The sequence below is a fragment of the Rhipicephalus sanguineus genome, chromosome 8 (genome assembly GCF_013339695.2).
Source record: "Rhipicephalus sanguineus isolate Rsan-2018 chromosome 8, BIME_Rsan_1.4, whole genome shotgun sequence".
Taxonomy (NCBI): Eukaryota; Metazoa; Arthropoda; class Arachnida; order Ixodida; family Ixodidae; genus Rhipicephalus; species Rhipicephalus sanguineus.
The window spans coordinates 46511473-46533494 of NC_051183.1; the positions used below are offsets into that span (position 1 = coordinate 46511473).

At 45.8% G+C, this 22022-nt stretch overlaps 1 protein-coding gene across 2 annotated transcripts in view; it reads right to left on the reverse strand.

Annotated features, from left to right (window-relative positions):
• The window catches only part of LOC119403191 (phosphatidylinositol phosphatase PTPRQ), a 43225-nt gene that overhangs the window by 17713 nt on the left and 3490 nt on the right, over nucleotides 1-22022 (reverse strand). For both annotated transcript variants that reach the window (XM_049418146.1, XM_049418147.1), the window contains exons 3-12: nucleotides 21037-21263; nucleotides 18868-19173; nucleotides 12662-12973; nucleotides 11498-11791; nucleotides 10977-11294; nucleotides 9142-10071; nucleotides 5677-6624; nucleotides 4446-5399; nucleotides 2127-3062; nucleotides 527-1459 (exon numbers count right to left, since the gene is read on the reverse strand). In XM_049418146.1, coding sequence (XP_049274103.1) covers nucleotides 527-1459; nucleotides 2127-3062; nucleotides 4446-5399; nucleotides 5677-6624; nucleotides 9142-10071; nucleotides 10977-11294; nucleotides 11498-11791; nucleotides 12662-12973; nucleotides 18868-19173; nucleotides 21037-21263 — 6158 coding nt within the window. The remainder of the gene's footprint in view (nucleotides 1-526; nucleotides 1460-2126; nucleotides 3063-4445; nucleotides 5400-5676; nucleotides 6625-9141; nucleotides 10072-10976; nucleotides 11295-11497; nucleotides 11792-12661; nucleotides 12974-18867; nucleotides 19174-21036; nucleotides 21264-22022) is intronic.

Genomic DNA, 22022 nt, shown 5'->3' on the forward strand with positions numbered 1-22022 from the left:
AGATGCATGAAACAAGCGCTTAGCTAGTCTGAACCATTACATAAACACAGCCTTTCATTATAACGTGGCATGAAGCAAAAGCTACTTCAGTTCTGCTACCGTAAACCATAGTAAATATTTCAGATGGTCTGGGGAAAAACTTCGACTTACGAGCATATTAAAAATCATTACGCCGGGAATATATCTGGTTGCTCGCATGAAGAAAATTTTTCTATCTCCTGTTTCTCAAAATATTTATTGGTGGTTTGGCTATCTGTACTCTTTTTGGTATGGACGACTGTTTCTTTTCTTTATCACTAAGTTAACATATTCACTATGCTAAGATGTTTTTGGGTGTTCCTATTTCCATGTTCGTCATATCGCTCTTAAATGGCAGTGTCAGAATACCAGACAAGACAAACGCTCACGGATCAAAGGTATTACTTTTCTATCAGGCAATTTTTTTCTAAGTACTCATGCGTCAAATGTGCGGTGTCAAATGCAAAATAATTAGAAAAAAAATTCTAGGTTCATTGCGCAGACTTACCGACTGGGAGTGTCTTGAACTCCATAGTGGTATTGCCAGCGCAGTGTCGCCGCTGTCTTCTGATGAGACATGTATCAACCTCCACAGAATAGTTTGCACCTGGCTCCAAGCCTTGGAACGTCAGCTCCGTCAGGTTAGTCGTCCTGTCGATCTTAAGCTGCGATGACGCACTGAACGCACTGACGTGGTAAATAACTTCGTAGTCGTCAAATCCCACAGGTCTACGCCAAAACAGTGTCGCACTGGTAGCACTGACGTCAGCGTGAAGCGTGTGTCTTAGGTCAGGCAAAGGCGGGGCTGGAGTGCGGATGTAAACGAACGCTGGCTCTCCTTCGTCGCTGGTATTGTCGCTTCGACTCACCACGGCTCGTACATCGATGCGGTAGTCAGTCAGGCCTTCCACTTCTGTGAAGACTGCTTCCGCTAAACCTGCGGATACATTTCTTTGATCGCAGTACTCAAATTCAACATTCGTGCTGTTGCCAGTGGTAACACACATATCGGTGATATATCCAAGCACGGGAGAGTCTTCAATGCGCACTGGGAATGCGTCCCATGTGACGATCACTTGTGAGCTGTTTACCTTGTACTCCGCGCGTAAACCAGTAGGTTTCAAATAGGGGTCCAGCTGCGTGCTTGCTAGCATTTCTTCCGAGTCCATTCTGTCCGCATCGCTGTCCTTGTAGACTCTGGAGACGTTTACGTGGTAAGTGGTGTTTGCATCTAGGTCATTGATTACGAAGCTCGTCCGATCTACAGGAAGTGCCTTGCTATAGGTCATCTTTTCTTCCTGGAATGTTTCATTTTGTTTCCACCAGGTAACCACATAACCCTCGAATGGCGTGGCGTTTGTCAACGGCGCGGGCCAGGTGACGACAAGAGCGGAGCTGTTGATGGCTTTGATGTGCAGGTGAATCGGTTCCTTGGGGACATCTGCAAACAAGGATAATGTCCATAAGGGGCGCTAGCAAAGTCAGTAAACAAAGTTCCCGGCAACAATTCGAGCTACAGACGTGTAAAATTGCTATAAGTCACAGTTGTCGCTCCACCGAGCGTATAATTGAACGGTTCTCACGCCTAGCTCCGACACGCGGTCCTATACAAGCTTGTTAATAATCAGGCTTCGCATCTAATACAGTATTGATAACGGCTCTTAGTAAACAAAGTACGGAGACATCATAGAAACCTCAACTTCTCAGGATAAAATGAACTCTTATGATGTGCTTTAAAATTCCCCACTTCAATTTCAAGACGGCATTCGGAAACACAAGTTAGAGCTTTGCATGAAATTATAGCGTATGGTATCCTGATTTAAAGATAGTCATCGTTAATATACAGCCTCCTAAAATAACTGAAGGATATATAAACAAAGCCTCAGTGGTTTAAAGGTACCTGGACCCAACCGAATAATCATAGCTATAAACCGGTTAGACGGGATTCGGGAAGTAATTCCGACATTAAACAGCAATAAACTGGCCACTTCGAAAATGCGTTTATATGTTGACTCCAACCTCCTTCTTGTACCTCGTGAAGCTCTATGCCCAAACTTACATGGAACAAGGAAATAACATTAGGGTTCAATGATTTCACCTCAACTCACCTTTTGAAGCTGTCTTGAATAAGATGGCACTGGCATTACCACACTTTCTTTGACTCCCACTGACAAGGCATACGATGATTGACACAGTGTATTCGGTAGAAACGTCAAGGTTTTCAAATGTCGTTTGTGTAGCGTTCATCTCAGTCTTTGAGAGGACACGTCCAGAAGCTTCTTCAGTCAGCGCAACTTCGTAAACCACGTCATACTCTGTAAGTGTCTGAGGGTGGGACCAGGATACCTTGACCGACGTTCCTTCGACCGTATTGGACACTACTGGATTTTCAATGGCCGGTATCGGCGGAGGAGAGGTCACTGTAACCATCCTGATGGTCTCTCCTTTGATCGCTCTTCCGTTAATGGTCACGTAAGCCGTTATCTCGACCGCATATTCAGTGAAGCTTCTCAGCCCTGATGCATCAACGTGCAGTGAAGACGCAGACGTTTTGTACGTGTGGCAGGCGCCTGTTCCTTCCGGGGTTTCATGCCGAGGACAGATAGACACAATGTATCCCTCAACTGGTGTGTCAGAAGATGAGGTAGGGGCGTTCCAGTTGACTACAAGTGAGGAGTTGCCGCCAGAGGAGCTCGATTCAAAGACCACTCCTGTCGGCTTTGCGAAAGGCTCTGGATCGGTGACGGTCTCGCTCCTAGCGGCGACTGCTTCCCACTGCGAGCTTCCGTCGGTGAAGATTTTTGTAACCTGGACATTGTAAGCCTCGAATGAAATTAGATTATCGATGGTGAAGCTGGTTGCGTTAGGCGGTAGAAAGACCGCCCCGCTTTCTCCATGCGACGTGTCGTTCGGATCAGGTTTGGACGCCGACCAAGAGATCTTGAATCCGGTCAGAGTGGGCTCCATCTCCGCGTGTTGGCTCAGGATAACTGCAATCGCCGTACTGTTCACTGTTTGAATGCTGACTTGCTTATTCTCCTGCACTGTTAAGAAAACGAGAAAAAAAATGCATAAAAACTGTGTAGCAAGCCGCGTATCATGACTTCCGCAGGTTCGGTAGGAGCAAACACATAACTCTATGTAAATATATACCCAAGCCATCTTATGTGCACTCAAGCTGCACGCACATTTCTTTAATGTAGAAGATGGCGTCAAGTGTTACGACCACAAAATTATTCGCGTCCAACACGAACATAATGACCTCTAAAACACGAATGCTGCCTGGTAAACGTTTCATGGACAAGTGCACTTTGCAAACTAAATATTTTGAGAGTATACACTTCTTCTACGTGCTTGTACAACAAGAATGGCGTATGGAATAATTTCGCAGCCTTTCCAGTTTAATAATTTCTCGCTAATAAGTTTTAAACATTGGGGATACCAGGCAAGAGTAGTCCTTCAATTAAGGAGGCTGGTGAAAACGCACAGATTGAAGTAGTGTCGACATAACAACCACGGACATTGACCTAACAGTCAAGAATTGACGGAGTAATATTGCGCAACTTTTCTGGAATCGAATTATCTTATACAACACTGTTCAAGCTCAGCATGACGACGAGAAACAACTGAAACATTGTTAGCTTTCTCGCACGCTATCACTGTAAAGATGAAGCTAGCCCTATTGTAATAATATTGGCGACAGCTGCTTCCAGAAGCCAAACACAAAGTGAAGCACTCGTTAATTTTTCTCCAGCAGGCCTGAGACCGAATGTCAATGTCAGGTGCGATGGCCTCAGTACACTCAGAATAGGTGCAAATAACACATCTGATGTTGAACACTTAACTGATGTGCCGATTACGAGACCTTTCAAGCATCGACTTTTTGTGACATTTTGATAAGAAATAGGCCAATAATTGGGAGCAACAGCTTCTTTAAGCCTTAGCAATGAAGATAATTCTTGCTCTTAATTGGCTGAGTTGTGAGCTTTTCTGTGTTTTTCAGCATTGAAGTGCACTTGTTGAGCATAAAATGCCTATATCAGGTGTTTCAAGAAATCTCTCCGACAATCATCAAAAATACAGGAAATGGAATATTTGCTCGTTGTCTTCGGAATAACTTTTTCTGTGGTGGGAGATATCTTAAGATGAGTAGACACAGCAATTACGGCAATAATTAAATGAAATTAATTTTTTTTTCAATTGGAGGAGACAGGCGGTCGGGTCAAGTATCACCACGCACGGATTACCCCCCCCCCCCCTTAATTTTCGGATGTCTATCCCCTAGAAAAGAACTTATCAGCTTCGCTCATAGGCTGACCCTCCCCCCCCTCCCCCGAGCCCTTTCCTATAAGCTGACTGCCTCCTCCCCAACACCGTCTGATAAATCCTGCACCCCCCCCCCCCGAGTATTTTTGCTGTTCACTTACCAAAGGCCGAACGCTGGACACTAGCTGTATTTGGTCTCCCGCAGTTCTTGACACCACCTCGTACAATGCAGGCCTCAATGTGTATCGCATACTCTTCTTTCTTGAAATCAGTGAAATTAACTTCCGCGGTGGAGACTTCCTTCTCAAAAACTTGGTCACCTGTGCTCTTTAGCATAACCCTGACTGTATACACAGCTCTCCATCTTGAAGCTGATAGGCCAACTCCCGTCCACGATATCTTGAGACTATCGTTACCCAAGACTTCCAATTTTATCCCGTCGACCTTTAGCTGAGGCGTCGGATCTGTGGTGACGAAGGTTTCCTCCGGCTTTCCGATGATCACAACACCTTGATGTGCGGTATACGCGCTTACAAATACGGTGTACGCTTCAAACCTGTTCAAGCCTTCCAGCGCCGTGACGAAAGTGGTAGAGGTCGTGTTGTGCCTCTTGCAAACAGCTCCGCTTGGCGACTTACTGGACGTCACAATCGGACATACGTCGACGTAGTAACCTTGTAACCGCGGTCCTGTCAAGTGCGTAGGCGGTTCCCAGGAGATACTGACTCGTGTTAATTCGTCAACGTCACCAGAAATAGCGAACGTTACCTTGGTGGGTGGTGCGAATGGTTTCGGTGCGGTCTTACTTTTAGAAATGATTGATACGTTTTTGACCGCAGAGTTTTCTACGTAGAAAACGACTATTTCGACGTCGTAGCTCTTGTAGGCTTCGAGTCCGGTGATGACAAATGTTGTTTCGTTCGCGCTTGCGAAGTGAATTCTAGTGTGTCCATCCGCGGCGGACTCGGATGTTTCCTTTGTAGCGGAAGGCCACCATAGGATGCGGAATTCAGTAACGACCACTTCACGTGAAAGCGCCGGCATCTCCCATGTCACCTTCAGAGCGGTCGAATTCACAGCAACAACGCTGAAGTCTGTTGGACGAGGCGTGGCATCTGTAACAGTAGATTTTTGGACAATTAACCACTGCTAAATAACGCTTCTAAATTTTACGCGCAAAAATGGTATCTTTGCAAGTAGTGAAATCTGGGCGCGTTTGTGATATTGCATACATGAGCAGGTAGCGCAAAAAACGAAGACACAATCGAGGAACAGAGACACGATACGAGCGCTATATTCCAACTCTGTGAGTTTGATGATAGCACTCGTCTAGTCTGTCAGTAGCATGAAAATGTTTCTTAACACCGTATCTCCCCCATAAGACCCACTAACCTTCTTTCGGTGTCTGGAACCTTGCTTCGCTGACGTTCCCACACTTGCGCACGTGACCCCTGATGTCGCATGCCTTTACCCGTGCTGTGTAGTTCGTGCGCAACTTCAAGCCCGTGAACGTTGCTTGAAGTGAGCTCGTGGCGATGCCTTCTATTCCCTCTTCAGTCTCCGTTGATATCAGCTTAACCTCGTACGTCGTCGTGTTGCTTGATGCGACGTTGATGCCCACACTTGACTGCCAGCTCACTACGGCGACACCCTCACCCGATGTCTTCACTTCGACATTGGACACGACAAGAAGGTGTCTGGCGTCAACGTTTATGCGCACTTCCGCAGCTTCTCCCTTAACTACGGTGTTTCCGAACCTCACATATGCTCTAATCTGTACGATGTACTCAACGAATGGGTTCATATCGCTGACTTCAAAGAGATACCCTGGCGTGACAGCATTCACCGTAAAGACTACTGACGACTTGTCCTCTTCAATGCGTTGAATGAAGAGTTCATATCGCTCAATATCAACCTTTACGGATTTATGGGGTGGTTGCCACGTTAGATTAATCGCAAAATGAGAAGCGTTTACCCGGCGAATTGTAAACTTGGCATTCTGTGGTGGTGGATATGAGTTTGGAGTGGTTGAGGCTTCGACACGAGCGGCAGCACCTTCCAGAAGAGCGTAGTTATTCTCGTTGACTCGGCGTACCTCGATGACATAAGTGGCTGGTGATTGCAACTCGTCGATGACGTGTGAAGCAACAGGGCCTTTCAGAAACGTGGTGTTTTTAGGCAATTCTGCCGAGCCATTGCTGTCATTGAGGGTAGCGTTGTTTAACCACCATGTGACGCTGTATCCTATTAGTGGTCCATTCGGGTGCAAGGGCTCTTCCCACGTCACGTGTATGGCAGTGCCATTCGTGGTTGTGCGAACGCTAGTCGGCATGCTCGATTCTGTAAGAATAGGAACAAAAACAAGTGATCAGAATAAAATGTGTGTACGTGATGTTGTAAGCATATCTGTGTTGCTGAATCAATGAGACAATAGTTAAGCAAGCATTTTGCTGCAATTTCAAAGCTATCCAAGTTGCGCCAGTGGCACACGTGACACGAATGTCTGAGCAATACAATGTGGTTTCATGCAAGAAATTTCAATATGCTGACATTTCAGTAACTTTAAATCCGCACTTAACTCAGGGGCCTACCTATTAGTTCACAAAAGAATTAAAAGGAATTATGATATCGTTAGTGATAATTGACAATATTGTTTCATGCAGCTTTTTATTTGTAACCAACATTCTCTAATGAAACATCTTATCTTGAGAAAACACGCATAGTTAACCTGAAGACAAGCACGAATAATCAGATATTAGGTAATATCCCGGCATAAAGCTTAAACGAACGCATTTATAGTCACAAACACACAATTTTAGGGAAATCACATTAGAAAATTTTTGCTCACCTTTGAAATCAACGGTGGCCATTGCGGTGAGCCTTCGAGATTACAGCAACCGTGAGAAAGCTTGGTTTTTTTGTGTGATTAGCGACATCATGGCAATCAAGTCGATGTTTAAACTCAAGTTAGTTTTGATTTCTCCGTCCTTTTAGGATGTGATGTTGCGGTTACTATCGCCAAGCCTTCTTCGGCTACTTTATAAACCAGTGAAGTTTTCGTTATGTACGTAGCTGATGTACAAGCGGCACTGTGTTTAGTGGGTCGGCAAGAAAACTTGAAAAGCTATAAGCAGAAAGGCATTATAATTGCGATGCACATAAGCAAGCCTGTGTAGCTTAAGAAGAGACTTTTGGCTCAGCTTGTATGATGCAGCGAAAGTATGCATAGAAGAGGCAGCCGCGGGAAATCAATGTATTAGAAAGAGCATATAGTACTGCCTCTCTTTGTTTCATAATCACTCCATTGCTTGCGCGCCACCATTGAGGCTTGGCCACAGTGAAGAAACACAGCACGCCTAAAGGTACAAATAGACGATATTTATTGCTTCACTGAAAGATGCCGGGGCATGTCTTTAATAGCACCAAGTTACACGACGGACTAAGGACGTATGTTTCAACATAGCCCTAATTCTCCCGACTGGTTGTACAATACAATTTCACTGATTTGTTTTCTCGTAAGGGACGCGAGTAGCGCTCAGATGTTTCATTAGAGAAACGCGTACATGCTATTTTGAAGATACAGATAATTCACCTTCGCCAGGAAAATGTGCATGCGACTCTGTTGCAAACGATAGACAATACCTTCAGGGATACGCAAGACAGACATGAACACATACATATTATAACTAAACGCGTTACAAAAACAGGAATAGGCCGTGACGTTACCCCGCAAACAGCATTAAATGCAATGTGCTATGCTCAATTATCCATCAAGCTACATACTTACAAAGCGAATGGGAACGTTTTGCATTTACACATGAACCTAGTACGATATCCAGCTTCTAACGTAATACTCTCGCCAAATGAATAAAATTTCTTGTTTCTTACAGTGTAATTTTGGCGTAATCTGTAATGGGAAAACAAAAATATAACACAATATGCGCGAAGGGTTCCTATTGGCATGGTACGCACACTACACAGCCAAAATTCACGCAAGTGTGTTCGATTCCTTTACAAGTGTTGACGCAATGTTGTGCGTCTGATTTTGTGCATGATGCTCCATAGTTTGCGTTTCGTGCTTTTTAACTTACGATCGGGGATTTCGTCTTGCTGCTCTACGTGCAATTAAGAAACCTAATGGCAAATCGCGAGAACTGTTCAGAGGTAAAGGTTTTACCGGATATAAGTACCGTAAAATGTCGAGCAGCCCCCCCCCCCCCCCCCCCTTTACGGTGAAGGTAAATCCGACCAGATCTGGGAGGGGGGCGCTTGCTCGGTCCCGGACCGAAATTCAAGATGGCGGTGGGAGAGGCGCTAAAAATAAAAGAATGCCCATCCCTGCTTCTAATGAAATGCACCGGAGAGCCTGCCGTGCCGCGTACCATTCTCCGTACCATCAGGGCATTAGATATGCCACACCCGGTGAACGATGACCGCCATACGACCGTCCACATGGCAACGGAATTTCGTAAACAACATTAGATACGCATTCAGTGTACTCATTCTTGTGGATCTTTTTACACAAGCGATGCTGGTCTTCAAAAAAAATGTGGCCACAGGGGAGGAGGGGGAGGAGGTCCGCTTGCTCGGTCATTGGCGCTTATTTCAGATCTCCCGAAAAAGGAAGAGGGGCGGTTGCTCGGGTGGGGCGCTTGCTCGGCATTTTACCGTATGTGAACTTATGGGCCTGAATCATTTTTAAGCAATTTTCCTGGGGTGAACAAAAACTGGATCAGCTAAATGAGAATTCGTACAATATTTAGATTACGATGTTGTTCAAGGTTTCACACTCTCTCCATGCTCTAGATTATTATGAGGCCAACGTAGGAGTCGGCGGCACTTCAGTTGTCGACTGACCTGTCAACGACGTCCGAACGACTACAGTGGTGGCGCTTCCGCACTGTCGCTTGGATCCTCGCTTCACGCACGCGGAGACCTGAACAGTATAGCTTGTCCACGCTTGTAGCTCCGTGAACACCACTCTAGAATCGCTAACAAACACTTGGCTCACTTCCTCCCCGTATGCGCTCAAGACTGTCGCATTGTACTCGATTTCGAGTTCGTTAACTGAGTCCACAGGTTTCCACTCTACGTAGATGGTCGTTGCGTTGACTGCCGTTGCGTTCACGCTCGCGATGACAGGTATCTCCGGCGCTGCCGTGCTCGCAGTAGCGGTGGCTGCTTCACCCACAACTACGCGACCATGGTTCAGCACATAAGCGTTTACGGTGACGACGTAGTCCTCGAAGTTTGGAACGGCCTCGACCACATACGACAGCTGCTCCGCTGTAGTGTTGCCGTCCCAGCAAGTTGACGCGTTCTGCACCATGCACACCTGAAGCTGATAACCTTCAACGGGCAGGTTCCCAGTGGTGTTTGGAGGTGACCAACTACAGCTAAGCCTGGACACCGTGCCATTGATTTTCACTGCCTCCACAGTGAGGTCAACGGGTGGTGGGCTTGGTTCGGGATCTGTGATGCCTTCGCCATGTGCCGCGGCGCCCTCTAAGGTCGTGTTGCCGTCGACGTTAACTCTGGCAACTCTAACGGCATAGGTGGTGTACGGAAGAAGGTCTGATATCGTTATTGACGACGCTTCGCCTTTGACGAAATTGCTCGAGGTAGTGGTGACTTCGTCTACGCCGTGTGTAGCGTTGTGACTCGTCTTCCACCAGCTGACGTTGTAGCCCTTTACTGGCCCATTCTTGTGACTCGGAGGCTGCCACGTAACCAGAAGGACAGAGCTGCTGATTGTCTGGACAGTCAAGTTTGTCGGTTCGCTTGGCTCTGCGAGGTTGAAGAAGAAATAATGTAGGGTACGCAAGTTTAGATGGCACAAGAACTATAAAGTACACGTGATCGTAAAATTTACCATACTGGTGAATTTGATGATCAAGCAAGGATATCTGCTTTTGTTGATTATTTTTCGTGGTGTTCTTATATTGCGACAGCTTTATAAACTAGCCAACTCTCAGTTTACTGAGGTTATTCACTTTCTGTGACTTCCATTTATCGTTATGTAGTGTGCTATCACTCAACAAAGACCCCTCCCTCCCCCCCCCCCCCACACACACACGCACGCGCGCAAAGCCGATCCCGCGGAGACGCCTCAAGCGCATTCTTTCCCTAATCTGCTACTCTTCAGCTACATATACCATCACGTTTTCGATAAACACTGCATAATATGCGGCGCTATTGCAGACTTCGCATGCGTCCTGTGGGAGTGTAAGCCCCCCCCCCCTCCCCCTTCGCCAATGAACTAGTGACCGCTCCCTCACACGACGCCTGGGAAGGCGAGATCCTCCTCGACGCCAGCCTGGAGACCCAACTACGGGCAGTGAGAAGCGCTGAAAAGGTGGCCTTCAGACATCAGAAAAACAATTTTCACCCAATAAAGCTGTCTCCCTCAAGGATATGTTTTTCCTTCCTTTTGCGCATGTCGTATATTTCGCTCAAAGTAAAAACATAGCTCTATAACTGATTCCGCACATTTAGGTTTACAGCAGAGCTGTTATGCCCGTCGTTTGTCCGGGTCGCGAAGTAGACAAGAAACAATCTTCATTATGCCGGCGCGCTCCACGGCGCCGATTTTTGTAATGCAAAAGCTATTCCACTTATCAGTTAAAGTATTGCGGTAATATAAGCTGGTGTGAGCAAACGGCTACCTTCAAAACATGATCAGTACAACTCACCACTCGGAGTTGTGGACACAGAAACGACTGCGACGTCCCCTTCGGCTGTTTTTTCGTCCGGGAGACTGTTGAACGCACTGACTTGAACCTGGTACTGGGCATACGGCTCCAGTCCGAAGAATGAATGATTGTGTACATTCTTGTTAAGCGTTTTGTGGCGGCTGACGAGTCCGATTGCGGGGCAGGTTCCGAGTTCGGGACAAATGCGCACACGATATCCGGTTGTGGGGCCAGCAGGGTCCAACGGTGCCTTCCAGGACACATCCACTGCGGTTGCCTTCGTTCTCACGACTTGCAGGTCAACGGGTCTGCTGGGATCTGGAAGAACACGAGTGGCACTTGTTTGTATTTGATCATTCAACGTCTTCTGAGCAATTCAGAGCACAGGCGTGCGAAGGGGATGTGGAGGTTTGACCTCAACTCCCCTCCCCCCCCCCCCCCCCCCCCTCCTCCCCGTCGTAGAGTGCAAGTACGACGTACTAACGGGGCATCACGAACTGTGAGTGATTTTTTTTACTTACCACCTGGCCATGTCCTCACACTGGTGCTCGACACGGCGCTGTTTAACCACGGTGAAGTGAACTGCACCAGAGCCTTGATCATAAAGCGGTACTCTGTGTATGGTGCCAGCGGAGAGATGATGCCTTCCCTCACGTTCCCAACGTCCACGTTGAAGCAAGTCTTGTCTCCTCCGGTGCACCAGAATAGCCGGAAATGAGTTGGTGTCAGATCATATCGCGGCGGCAGGTCCCATGTAAGCTTCACTGAAGTGGCGCTCAGCGGAGTCGCCTTGAAGTTCTGTGGACCACTCGGAGCTGCACACAGGATAAATATAAGATCAGTAATTTCAACACACTACTACCATCAGATCCCTCTATTGTGCGTGTCGTGCTATTTTGCAGCAGGTACTGTGCCTCGGGGTGCTGCTTTCCTGATCTAAATTTTGCACTGCAATTCGGTAATTTAAGCCCTATACACTACTTAGCAGGACTTGCGTAATCAAGTGGGGGGGGGGGTGTAGGGGGGTGTAGGGGGGTGAAGGGGTCAAACTGTTCCGAAATTTGTCAATTGTGCAAGTATACATAAAGAAGAATTGAGACTGCCCCCCCCCTCTCCCGGAAAAAAGAATTTTGGCTACGCCCCTCTAGAGTAGAGGTCCTAGACAAATGGCCAGTAGCTTGCAATATATCCAGGGGTTCTTTTCCTGTCGGTAACGCCAGTGAATGTTCAAAAAATATTTGTGGATGGAAAAGCATAAAAAACAAGGCAGCACAGAAACCGAAAATTGGTTACTTAGCATTAGAGAATTTAAGCAATCTCCTGCTGACGTAGCGTTTTCGTAACATGCTAAAAAGTGTATGTGTTACTCTTTTCAGTGAGTCGCGACTTGCCAAGTATAGGAGTCTCATTCAAGAGACTCGTTAACTCTCGTCTTGGCCCCACAACTGTGCGACGAGAGCATAGAACGATCTCTAAAGAGAGTTCACCTGTCTCTTTAAAGACAATCGTGTACGGGGCAAGTCGGGGATCACAAAACAGAGTCAAATACGCTTTTCTTGTCTGAGATGGCATACGCTAAACGTCTTTAAGGAAAGGAATCGTCAAGTACGCCTAATGTTTTACGTTATACTTGCATGTTTCATTATTCCCAAACTAGGCATTGAGCTCATCCGCTTAGGACTTACAGAATGGCATAGGTACGACGGTTCCTTTCACTTCTTCGCTGTAGGCACGCTGGCTGTCCGTAGGAATGGTGTTGAATGCCCTCACGGTGAACTCGTACTCCGTCCATGGCTGGAGTCCCGTAACAGACTGCGTGCCCGCGTTGGATTGTGCGATCTCACGAGTGTTCACGTAGTCGCCGTAGCAGCGCAGCTTGGGACACCACGTCAGCACGTATCCGTTGATGGGACCGTTGGTGTACTTGGGTACGCCCACCACAACGTTCACTTGCGAAGTGGACACTTTTGTGAAGGATAGAGATGGCTCGGAAGGGTCTGTAATGTAGCGAACACAGAATATGGGCGTAAGCTATTTGGAGGTCTATTCTCTGGAGCAGTTGTGTTAAGAAATGGTTGTAGAATACTGACACACCGTCTAGAGGACCCTCCCCTACTGGAACACTCCTATGCCGTTCCAATACCTGCGTATGTTTGTATGGAATTTCATACATACATACATACATAACACGTACACACACACACATACATACATACATACATACATACATACATACATACATACATACATACATACATACATACATACATACATACATACATACATACATACATACATACATACACATCAGGCCCGTAGCCAGGAATTTTTTACAGCGAAGCTGTTATGAGATCATTTCTCCGGCCGTTTTTGGCGCCGTAGTTGTCCGCCGCCGCCGCCGCCAGTGTCCGTAACCAGTATCGCTCGAAATAAGAAAAAAAAACTAAATAAGAAAAAAATTCCAGGAGGGAACGAGGTTCGAACCTGGGCCCTCTGCGTGGGAGCCCAGTATTCAACCTCTCAGCCATGCCGGTGCTTGAAACTGCATTGCAAAAAGGTCCTATACAGGCTTCATGTCAGGAAGGAACCACATTAGCATATGCAATATAGCGTGGTAGAAGATTAAAATAAGCACCAAGCATCGCACAACGCGAATTCTGTAACCAGGCGTCAAACAATTGCGAATTGCGCAACGAGTAGGTTGTTGAATGCTTCCAACCCATTACAAAAGGGCTCTGCCATAATTCTTCATCGTCACCAGGCGCAGAATCAACAAAGTGCGCATAATCCTTTACATGCGTTTAGCAGGTACCAACGCTCTCTGTAGAATGACGAAAAATGGCACAGTGCCTGCTGCCCTACTTCTAAAAAATTACAATTATTTATAGCGTAGTGGGTTCCTCGCCAGTGCACTTGTATTGGTTGCCAAGGAAGCCCATAAGCGCATGATCCACTTCCTCGGGGTCTCAGTAAGATTACAATGATTTATAGCGTAGTGGGTTCCTCGCAAGTGCACTTGTATTGGTTGCCAATGAAGCTCATAAGCGCATGATCCATTACCTCGGGGTCTCAATAAAGTTCTCCGCCCCCCCCCCCCCCGTCTCTCTTCCACGTCAACGTATACAGCATGACGGGAGAGGGAAATAGCGACCGGGCGTCACCCAATGCAAATTACATAACTGGTGGGCCGTTTAAAGATTCCAACCCATTACAAAGGGCTGAGCCATAATTCTTCATCGTCATCAGTCGTCACGTCAACAAAGTGCACATAATGCCTTACAGACGTGTAGCTGGTGCCTCGCTTCTCCATGGAATGACGAATAATGGCTTTGTGGGTGCTTCCCAACTTCACAAAAATTTTGATTTGTGGCGTAGTGGGTACCTTTCTAGTGTACTTGTATTGTAGCCCCAAGAGAGCTTGCAATGAGCTCTAGAAACGCCGCTCTTCCAGCTTTCGCTGTGACTGTGCTGCCTGGCGTTTTTTTCGGGGGAGGGCCCACTTGCTGAAATCCTTGACTATTTGAGAAAAACGCCTACTTTCATTATTTCTTTTCGATACAACACTATGTGTCATCAAAATTTGGGGGGGGAAGGGGGGCTTCCAGCCCCCGCCCCCCTGGCCACGGGCCTGATACATACATACATACATACATACATACATACATACATACATACATACATACATACATACATACATACATACATGCATGCATGCATACATACATACATACATACATATATTTTCCATTTATTTGCCATACATGTGCGTAATAATCTTGTGGATACACATTAAATCATCGGAATAGCATACAGAACGTATTGTAGGCACGCGGCGATAATCTAACATTTCCTTTAAGCGTTATTGTATCTGCGTGTCAAAACATTTGCCTGCCGATAAGAACATGAGCACACATAGATACGCTTGAAATAATTTTCCCAGGTTATAAGGTCAAGATAAGAAACACACCCATGGCACCAATGTCACATTACTCACCGAGACTATCAGATATAGGCAATTCTACTAGGTACGTATCTATGTTTTGTGTACAATATCCAGGATAACACACGTGTAAACACAAAAGACGTTCTCTCGCTTATCTTGCCTCTATTGTTTGTGAATACTTCCTAGCTTGTTGACAAAATTAATACGAAGCAGCAGACAAAAGGCGCGCCTTCGGTGAGCGCACGTTTCTTTAGGCATTAAGACTGTTTTCCGCAGTTCGTATGTCCAAAGGCAACACACGTAATGTCAGTTGACAACAAATGTATACGCATGGTATACCGATAAAAATGCAAGTGAATAATTGCAATAAGGAAAGTGACTTTAAAATGCCAAATACGTAAGCAAAAAAAAAAAAAAGATCCACATTTTCAATAGCCCGTCATTCGGGAGACAGTACACTGCCTGCGGAAGATATTGTAATGTTTTATTTGTCATAGACGAATATCGAGCCATTTTTCTGACGCGCTGATGTTAAAAGGTAAAGCGCACTATGGAAGTTCGAAACGTTTAAATTATAGATGGAATACCACTTTATTCGGTTCCGTGTTTAATCCGAAAAGCCAATATTCGAAATGCGAATGTACTTCCTATTGGTTCTAAAGGCTTCGCCGCCACCTCAGTTGTAAGTTTTATATCAGCGGCCATGGAATGTACAGGGCCGTCCACTTTTAGGGTGAACACGGCTCAACGTGGCAGCGCTCTGCAGAGCGCCAGATTATCTTGGCGCTGCGCAGAGCGCATCGAATTGAAGTGGCGCAGGCGCACACGAGCGCGCCGCTCTCGCTGTACTGCAGCCAAGCAAGGGCGGCGTCTGGCTCGGCTCGCTCGAGCGATGTACCAGACGACACAAAGTACATACGCAGTGCCTATACTGTGGTCCAGACCACAGGATAAACTCCAGCTTTATTCTGTGGACCAGACCACAAAATAGAGTGCTGCTTTATTTTCTGGACCACACCAATGCTGTGGATGTAGCTGTGGACCGTGCGCACTAGACATCGCTGTAGCCCAAACAGCCCACCTCACTTGACGACGGTTTTCTCTCACAAATTTGCGAGGGTTTATTTTGTGGTCTGGTCCACAGTATAGGCACTGCTCCCTCCCCCTTGACGACAACTTCTCTCTCGAATCGCAATATTCGCTCGCAGTTTTGTGAATAAGTCCGTACCAAGGAGGTTATTTCCGGGCATAGAAGACGCTTATGCGTGAAGGGTTCGAAATGCGAAGGCGAAGCCCACCTTTGGCATGCTTGCTGTTCTGACATGCCAAAGCAGTTAAATTTGTTGTGAATTGACGCAGCAAAAGGATGGCGTTTAATAACAAATGACAGCGCTTCTAAAAATTTCTTGACCTGATCTATCGCGTGCGGAACACTTAGGTCACTTTCACTACAGTACATTTGCGTAATGCAAAAAAAAATGCACTAAGATCTGCACGGGAGACTCAAATTTTGAGCGATCTTCCCAATTGTGCGAACACGGCCACAGATATCACGAAAAACAGCGACAAGGAATCACAGCGACAAAGGGCGACGCTACTAAAATATTCTGGCCCTGATCTATCTGTCCGGACACACTTCAGTCACTTTCACCGCAGTGCACTAGTGTCATGCAAAAAAAAAAAGTACACTGAGATTGGCAAGGGGCTACTTTAGTTGTTTCAGTAAAGTTTTCAGACGCTGACGCTCATACAAGTACTCGTAATTATACGGTGTGTGCAAGCGTATGTATTTAAGTGACAAAGTGTGCTGTGTCCAGTGACAACTATAATAGGTTCTCACCAATCTTGTTGCGCTTTTTTTGCTTGACACTGGTGTACTGCGGCGAAAGTGGCTTAAGCGTCGCGTACTCGATTGATCAAGGCCATAAAATTTTATACACGCTGTCATTTGTTATTATTGTTTTCTTTTCGCGGTGGCGGTAGGGTTCTTTTTCGGGTGATTTATGGCCGCGCCTATTCAGAAGGATTGCTCAAAATTCGAGTCCCCCGTGCAAATGTTAGTGCACTTTTTTGCATGACACAAGCGTACTGTGGTGAAAATGACTTCAGTGTGCCGCACGCGATAGATCAGGTGCACGAAATTTTAGAACCGCTGTAATTTGTTATCGTTATGCCTTCCTTTTGCTGCTTCCGTTCACAATAACAAGTTTATCTGCGGCTGATATCGATAATCGCATATGTCGCAACAGCAATATATGCCAAAGCAGGGATTCGCCTTCGCATTAGGAATCTTTCACGCATACGCGTCTTCAATATCGCAAAACGGCGAGCAAATATTACGATTCGCGAGAGAGCTGTCGTCAAGGAATCAGTACAAACTCGCCCAACTTTCTGTTCTTCCAAAGGGAGGAGGGATGCAGTGTCTATTGTGTGGACCAAACCACAGAATAAACCCTCGCAATTTGTGACAGGAAACCGTCAAGAGATGTGGGCTGTTTGGACCACAGCGTAGTCTGGTGCGCACGGTCCACAGCACAAGTCTATTTGGTGTGGTCCACAAAATAAAGCTGCACTTTATTTTGTGGTCTGGTCCACAGAACAAAGCTGCAGTTACGCTGTGGTCTGGTTCACAGAATAGATTGGGACTATATTCTGTGGCCTGGTGAATAGAAACCGTCGTCAAGAGAGGTGGGCTACTTGGGCTACAGTACATTCTGCACGGCCCACAGCGCACAAGTTTATTATGTGGTACACAAAATAACGCTACAATTTATTTTGTGGTCTGGTCCACAGAATAAAGCTGGACTTTATTCTGTGGTCTGGATCACAGAATAGGCACTGCGAAGTATATACCGTGCACTCCCGCGTGTGTCCCTGGGCGCATGCGCCTCTACGTTTAGATGCTCGCCCGCGCCGGCTGCAGTGGCACTACGTGGAACGCGGCCACGCTTTCATGGTGTACAGTGGACGCCACTGCACACCATGAAATGATATGGAAGCACGCACGTTGTGTGTAGCCCAGGAATTGATCGGGCACGGCTAAGCCCTTTTTCTTTTCACTTGAGAAAGCCCTGAATTAGCAAGAGAAGTGGCTGTTTATTTGTATTGATAAATTTGTACATTTAATAAGGCAATTTCATAGGATGCAGTGTAATATACAATATAATGCGATAACGTTGCTAATGTCGTAATTATGCCAGCACAGCATTTCAACATTACATATATATATATATATATATATATATATATATATATATATATATATATATATATATATATATATATATGTTAGAGCGAGCATTTGCTTCACTTTTCTCACCCTTTTTGCTTGATTGAATACGCGAGACACGATGCCGTTTAACAATCGCCTCCATTGAGGACGTGTCATCCTTCAAGACTGCACTAAGCGATCATATCTTAAGCCTCTAATAACTGAGTATTGTTTGAACATGTATTCTAATTAATTTGTTGTATTATTGTGTTCTGTTTTTACTGCATTTTTTTGTTTTATTACCCACCCCCTCTGTAACGCCATTATGTGCCCTGAGGGTAATGTAAATAAATAAATAAATAAATAAATAAATAAATAAATACACAACAGACACCTCGGCGAATATACTAAAGATATCTTGCTATAGTACAAAACAACTGTGAGTGATCCCGCGTTTATGACGTACTTATGACATGCACGAGATCTTATGATGTTACGAATGAATCAGTGTGGATTTACTACGACAGTTAGCGAAAGAAAAAAAAACGCAGAGAAGTAGATTGTTCAGACTGTCACAAGTACAGGCGCACAGACAATTGTTACTGGTTTTCGTCTATAGCTTTTATGCTTCTTGTTTACAGAGGCTGCCCATGTTTTCGCGGCTTGAGACCTTAATTACGCATTAAAATACGACACAGGATGATGCAAGCATCCAGTGTTTATATGTGTGTACTCACATGTTGGTAGTGTGTACTCGCTGAGTGATGCTTCGGCTCCGTAGAGGGTCTGGCCACTGTGGGGATCGACGTTGAAGCCGGCCACGTAGACATTGTACTGGCGGTACGGCTGCAGTCCCGTCACACGAAAATTGCGCGTTCCGTGAACGGGTAGTATCTCCTGGCTTGGCACACAATTGGTCGCCTGGCACCAACGTATCCGGTAGCCGTCCAGAGGACCGTTTAGGGCTGTTGGGTATCGCCAGCTCACGTCTAGGGACGAAGGGCTGTGCTTCGTTGCGAAAATCTGGTACGGCTGGCTGGGCGCTGTAGTAAAGGATGATTGAATCACTTGATTTATGCACTGGATGATAAAATTCTAGAAGCTTGCTCAGCACTCACGAAATACATTAGTGGGCAAGTCGTATAGGATACAATAGGCGCGATTTATACTTTGTCGCTGTTGTAGCTCCATGTGCTAAAGTGTTCGAAGCCTCAGAGAACAAACTATGTCCGATGGTTAAAGTAAATGTCTTGTCTTATCTAAACGGGACGCTCGAGCGGAATGATGTAAGAGCAACCTGAATAAGCTGTTTATTTAGGGACCAAGACAAAATAAGATGCGGCAAAAACTTTAAGTTTATTTACACATTGTTCATTCCAGCCGTATGCAACGTGACTGGAAAAACTCAACCTGGTTTTGGGGATGTTGAGGTTTTCGGTCAAGCAGGTTGACTAGTAGGGAAGGAGCCTCTGCTTAACTCTGCACCAGTGCAGAAAGGACAAAGGAACCCCTGCCTCCACCACCCCATCCCCGCGCATACCATTCCTTAACTGACGCCCCTTCCTTGTGTAAACATACAGCTAGGTAAACGACTTTTCTAAAAACATCCTTGCGAGAACAATTTTTCAAGAAATTTGTGCACCGTTCCTAAAACTGCGTTCTGGGCCTCTAACGTGCGCAAAAACCACACTTCGCTATTTTTTACTATAATGGTGACAAATACCAAAATTAACCCAGCGCCACAGGTGAAACGGTCGCGAAGGAGCATGCCTCAAACACGAATAACCTATGTCTCATTGAAGAATACTTTGTGCTACATACCCCCGTTTTGCTTTTTGTTTTTCATTTGAGTCACCGGCTGCGCGCGAGGGCACGTCCCGCAAGCGCTCAATAAAGTTGTTGCAAACAATGAATATATGACTTCCACGTTTCTCTTTGCGACGTATTGTGACAGGACATTGCTTGGAAGTTAAGCACCTTGTAAGATGCCAAACTCACAGCCGCCCTACTCAGGAACACCGAAATGTGAGGCGACGTTCGCCAACATTCCATATTGAGCAAAAACAATTACAACTTCGCCCTTTTAGCCTCTTTGCTGTGCTTGCGTGCTAGTCAACCTACGTTATCAAGACGCAACATATGCGTTGCACTTGGTGTTTCCACTGGAATGAACTAAAACCCTTTTTGAACTGTTATTTACAAACAGTCTTCGGAAATCAATGAAAGCTCAAAAAACAGTAGAGATGGTCAACATGTGAACATGTTTATCTAGTAAACATGTAAATATTTCCCTTTCTCTTACATTCGTACTATACGTGCGTACGCCTGCCACCGAACGTTTGACCACGTAACAGCGAGCACATGTCAGTTTCAAGGCTGCGAACCTCATCGAAGAGATATCGACACCTAAAAGCAAAACTGCGACCATGCTTGCTTGCCTCTTCGGAACAGTTTAGTGCCTAACAGCCTTCCCTTTCAGAACAGTTGTCAGGCGAATGCACAAATGTTTTTTAAGGGTGCAGAGAGGAAGAATGAATTCTGATTCAGTGTTCTTTACTTGTGCATCACTTGTGCATCGTGCCGAATACCACCATGAACTACTGCGAACTCACCCCAGCTTCTGCCTAGCTTCGTTTTCTCAATCGCGTCTCCGGACTGCGACCTTTCCTGACATTTTTTTTTTACTACGAAGAATAATTTTTAACGATGAGACAGAAAGAGAGAGAATTGCTTTGTTATGACACTTTGAAATCACGACACGGCACTGTCTTGTGCCCAGCATATTCCGCGCGTTTACTCCCCTCACATCATTGCCCCGTACATGTCATTTCATTTCTATATATCTACCGATGCCGTTGGTGCGACGAGCGGCCTTACTCTTATAAAACGAGACCATCCCGGCTCACCCAAAGGCGATGTCCTGAAGGTCCTACAGACAGCAGTGGAGAAGTTGCTGTTGGAGCACTGCGTTTGCACGCACATCGTGTAGTTGGTGTAGACACCAAGGCTTGACTGTGTTCTGGTGTAACCAGCCACTCCTGTAGTGCAGATCTTTGGCGTATTGCTCGCTGAGCACGCCTCGCCGTAATTTCCCGACGACATGCACGTGCAATGTACAGGATTGGGTATGTACCTGCAGGGAAGTGTTGTTGTTATTATTATTGTTATTATTATTATTATTATTATTATTATTATTATTATTATTATTATTATTATTATTATTATTATTATTATTATTATTATTATTTGATATGTATATTATTACTCAGGGACACAGAGGAAATAGGGACAGACCAGGCTGACTACTGCCAGGTGGCAGATGGCTTTAAACTAGCAGTTATCTCATGCAAAACAATGCCTTCATAAGCACTGCGACAAAACGACCAACCGATAATTTTTTTTCATTTGCGGATGGCTGCTTCTTCGGCTAAACTGCGGAACTGTCACAATATTCTATGACAACCACGCGCAGACATTCATAAAGCTTGCTGGGTGAAAAATAATTTGTTTTATGAGACACAGCTCTCAGCCTCTGTGGGAATCAGGCGATCCTTAATATGCGAGCGCTACATTCGTACGCTATATAGCATCCTAAAATGGGACGTCCATATATTTTTTTCACTAATAGCGACGAAAGCCACATTCCTCTACTAAACGCCTCAATTACAGCTGGTAGATCGTGAGCAAAAAATGCGATACCACACTCCCACTGGTCATTCTACTCTAAACTGTACTTTTAGGTGCGCAGCACTTTAGGGGCCCGGTCTATCGTACGCTGTCGTATGCTGCCATCTTATGCTGTGGTAAGGTGGCGTAACGCAGGCAAAACCAGGAATAGCATAGCCATCTATAGCATACTGAGCGAGCGCCCGCGCCAAAGGGAAGTCTTGGT